We start from the raw sequence: 4,877 nt of genomic DNA on the forward strand, positions 1-4,877 counted from the left end.
AAAACTGAGATGGCTTACAAAGAGTTCAAATATTTCTATTATTATTATTTTTCTAATGTTTTGTAGTATAGCTGGGTGATTAGTGGTATTTTTTAATTAAGTAATTGACAGCCCCATTAATTAATTACATGTGACTATCCCGCAACAAAGGAATACAGAAGTAAAAAAAATTGTTGTCTGTCGGTTCTGCTAGCCTTGTCTCTAGTCAGCAGTTAAAAAAAAAAGATGAACAAAGTTAAAGTTTTTAACTTTTGAGTTCATTTTTTTTTTATAATATGATAATTGTATAATAAAATAATAACAAAAAAATTACAAACACTACATTACTGTGCAAGAAATCTTGTTATTTATGATACACAGAAAATATTTACATAATTTATGTTATTAGTTTGGTTCATTTTTATTGTGTTTTGCAGTAGTATACCAAATGCATTTATACATAGATTTTGCTTGAAATATGACGAGTGACAGAATATTGTTTTACAATGTAAATGTTGGTTTGATATTAATTTGAATTTATACTTACAAGTTTTAGGCATCACCTTATACAACAGGAGCTTTCCTAAGGTACAGTTTTGTTTGTTTGTTGTTAAGCACAAAGCTACACAATGTGCTATCTTGTGCTCTGCCTACCATGAGTAACATGACCTGATTTTTAGCGTTCTAAGCTAGCAGACTGAGCTTTCATAAAAGTAAGCACATTTTCTCAACTTTGTGAATAAGATTGAAAAGTTTTATAGCAAAATGTTTGCTTAAACTTATTTAATTCGAAATTGATTAGATCTGTAAAATGAGTTTAGACAAACTAGACACTAGATTAAGCCTACTTTTCAATCATGATTGTTCAACTACCAAAAGAAAAAAAAGAATGTCAGTCTACAGCAAAATTAGATTTTATGAACTGCTTTGTATGTAAATATAATGTTTCTGCTTTCATAACAAAACCATTAATTATATTTTTGGGTTGGATAAAATATTAGAGTTATCTGTCAATTTTGGAAAAGCTTGGTGAATGTCTGTCAAATAATAATATGCATAACAAAGTCTTTTAAATACGCTGAGGCATTTCAGTTCTTTTTCCAACAAGTGTTTGTTACACAGAATAAATATTTGTACTTTGAGCAAATGACAAGGTCCTGCATGTTCAAATTAAATTCTGAAGAAACACCAGGTAAAGCTGTTATAATTAGCACTAAATTTTCATCAATCAATATTATTGCTAGTTTTTTTTTGTGTACTTCTTAATACTTGGGAACATTTTGTACATAAAACAATAAACAACGTTTTTAAAAGCCTCCATTTTTAGTGTTATTTTACCATTCTACTAATCTGTGATTTCTACAACTGATTTAACATGTGAAAACCTGTATTTTATACAGAAAAGTTCATAACTTTAAATTGCTTATTTTAAATTATTTTATTAAAACAATATTTACACATTGTTACTGTCTCTAATCGCTTTCTTGGTAAACTTGTACTTACTCAATAAAGCGAAGTAAAACTTCTGTAATGATGTTAGCTTGTTTTACAATATGACTTTTAGGTTCATTAAACTTCTTGGCATTCTTTTCAATAAACTTCACATCAAACTTCACAGCTTCCAGACGTCTAGGGAAAAAAGAAATATATAATAGTAATAAAAGTAGCATTCAAATTCAATCTTAAAAACTAAATAATCGTATACATACGATTAGGATGATGTTATCTTCTAATATGTGTAGATATACATAAGAAATAAGATTATTAGAGATAAATCACCTTTAAAAACAAAATACTTTTTGTTTTATTTTTTACTTCCTTGGTGCCGTTTCAAGCAAATACACTCTTTCAAGCCAGAAACAGGTTGTCAGTTAATTGAACTACTATAGTTTGTCATTAATCAACAGGCTGTTTCTGGCTTAAAAGTGAGCATTTGCCTGAAACTGCACTAAGGAAATAAAAAATAAAATTTTTTTTAAGATGGTTTATCTCCAACTATTAAATTTCTTTATTATATCAACTTCACATTTCTATACTTCACATAAACTTCACATTTCTATACTTCACATAAACTTCACATTTCTATACTTCACATAAATTTCACATTTCTATACTTCACATCAACTTCACATTTCTATACTTCACATAAACTTCACATTTCTATACTTCACATAAACTTCACATTTCTATACTTCACATAAACTTCACATTTCTATACTTCACATAAACTTCACATTTCTATACTTCACATAAACTTCACATTTTTATACTTCACATCAACTTCACATTTTTATACTTCATATATAGTATTAAGTGAAGAGTTATAACAACGACTGGTATATATTGTATATGAAGTATGGCACTATGTTTAGCACTCGTGTATTTGGTTCATGGCAAATTGTTGGCCATTTCTTACTTCTGCAAATAATTATGGCTGGAGGGTATGTTATAGCGCTATGTGAAAAAAAAAAGATGTTTATGTAGTGAGATTGTTGAGCAATACATAACTAGAGGACATATCATTTTGAAGAAAAAGTTTTCAGTGTTCTACCTGGATGCACTAAATCTCCCACAACAGAGAATTTAGGACAGCAATGGGTTTCAAAAAGACCCAACCCATAGTAACATCCTCATGAACAAAATAACGAATAAGGATTTGAATTTGATGCATCCTTACAAGCTTCCAGTCAAAACTCCAAATCAATGGCTATTTTTCAAGAGAAAGATGACCATAGAAACAAGCTCATTCAACCATATTTAGGTCAAGTCTTTTTATTCAGTTCCAATGGACTTTTATGCTCTTTATCAGCTTAAATGTGGTCTTAGAAACTGGCTCCATTTCCAGTGGAGGATCCAAAGAAAGTCTGTCATGATGTGTGTCTTAGGACTAACATTGCAATCCTTTGCAAAGTTTGTTGTAATGGAAATTGCAATGTTGAGCAATAGTGCAATCATGGAGGAAGTAATTTCAAGGGCAACATGGGACCTGAAACATCTTTCTTATAATAAAGTACAATTAACCTCCATGAGAACACAATATCTTTCAAAAGCAAAAAAAAACTGTCACAATTTCAATAAGAATTTCCTGATTATATTGAAATTGCATATGATATACTAGTTTTCAATAAAAATTTTCATTTGTAAAACAGAACTTGAAATTTAATACCTGTAGAAACGGTTTTCCAATCTAGCTTTAATTGTACTCAGGTCAATCGGATACTCAACTACAAGAGCATAGACAGGGTAGCGATTTAAGTCCACGGGTACCATGAATGGTTCAGCTATAGCTAGTTCGATAACCTGCTCCAGTCCTCTCGCCAGTCGATCACACTCCTGATCTTGACCACACTTCGGCCACTCACTTGGTTTTGGAACATACTTCATAGCAAGCCTCTCATCATCAGTAACATCTATACTGCCACCTTGCTCATCAGGTAATCCTGTTGATTAAAAAAAAAACAACTTAAATACAATTGTATAGTTTGTTCTGGAACTTTAGAACAGCATGGTTAACAGTTATGATCAAAATGGATTGTTGTTTTCATAAAACTTGCTAAATCAACTTTTGCTTCACAGGATAGTTAATTTTTTTTACTTTTTCTTTTAAACAATGTATCCAAAATGTTTACAAAATAGATAAGTAAATAATCACATAAATATGAATGACTGGCACTTGTTTAAAATCAAATAAGTAATTAAAATACAGTGTTTAATATTTATACAATTTAAAGTATATTAAAGCCATCAACAGCTTCAACTCAAAGACAATTTACATGTTCTGACAACTTTGGAACATGTAAAATGTATAACTGATTTTAAGTGGAAGCCACTAATGGCTTTAATAAATTTTAAATTGTGTGATATAAAATGATGCATTCTGATTAGTTATCTGATTTTAATAATACTCTCTAACCCATTATAAGTTTAACTTCATTTCTTAACTTCAAGTCCACTATTTAGTACCTTACTTTTTCTGTCAGTCTTTAAAACCTTCTAAATGGTTTAAAATAATGATCAACGCTAAATTATGGAACTCACTAAACCAAAAAACATTTGAAAATAATGAAAGTAGATTTATTTCTAGAATATAAAGTTACTGATTTTCAAATTTGATCAGGCCAACTTGAAACATGTAATCCTTCTTCCTACCCTGCTGCAAATAAAATATGAGGGTGTCTTCACAGTCATATGGAGAGATATCCAAATACTTACCCTGCTGTTAAACCTAAAATTATTATTTTTTTTTCAATTTTGATTATTCCGTTTAAGAAAGGAATCATAAAGCATATGACTGCTTTCTTAATAATTTTGATTTTGGCATAAGAGCACATAATAATAACATATATTTACAATATTTGGAAGCTGGAAGGTCTTACACGCCATAATAACTAAGTTTCTCTAGTGTAACTCACAATGCTAATGAGCTTCTTCACACAAATGTTTAGGTTTATGAAATAAAGCCGGTGTTATAAGAACACGTATTTTAGAATTTTATGAAAACCTACGACTGAGATCTAAAGGTTCGAAATCCCAAGGGCTCATTCTTTCCATCTCTTGGTTGTCCCACATTACAAAAAAACACTGGAACATGCAGTCAGGGTATTCCTCTTGTAAAGGTTCTTGATGATCAATCCTTCCAAGCCACCAAGCATCATCTATGATACACCTAAAGCGATCAGCTGAGGGAACAGAACAGCAATAATTTGAAGAGCATCCTTGATATTAGTTCACTGAACGTACACAAATATTACAAATATAAATGTTATATATTAATATACTAAAAAGATTTAAACTGCATTAAAAGAAAAAATTCTTGAAAAATATAAAGCATTTCTAATTCGATGACGAGGAACCCACTTTGAGACTAATAATGGCTGGAGACGGCTTAAATGGGTAAT

At 30.1% G+C, this 4,877-nt stretch overlaps 1 protein-coding gene across 1 annotated transcript in view; it reads right to left on the minus strand.

The window, feature by feature from the left end:
• Nucleotides 1-4,877, minus strand: part of LOC106461453 (bromodomain and WD repeat-containing protein 3-like) — a 56,414-nt gene that overhangs the window by 8,174 nt on the left and 43,363 nt on the right. Inside the window, exons 24-26 of the mRNA XM_013921276.2 lie at nucleotides 4,485-4,658; nucleotides 3,146-3,419; nucleotides 1,483-1,608 (exon numbers count right to left, since the gene is read on the minus strand). Of these exons, the coding sequence (XP_013776730.1) occupies nucleotides 1,483-1,608; nucleotides 3,146-3,419; nucleotides 4,485-4,658 (574 nt within the window). The remainder of the gene's footprint in view (nucleotides 1-1,482; nucleotides 1,609-3,145; nucleotides 3,420-4,484; nucleotides 4,659-4,877) is intronic.

The sequence above is a fragment of the Limulus polyphemus genome, unplaced genomic scaffold (assembly GCF_000517525.1).
Source record: "Limulus polyphemus unplaced genomic scaffold, Limulus_polyphemus-2.1.2 Scaffold964, whole genome shotgun sequence".
Lineage (NCBI taxonomy): Eukaryota > Metazoa > Arthropoda > Merostomata > Xiphosura > Limulidae > Limulus > Limulus polyphemus.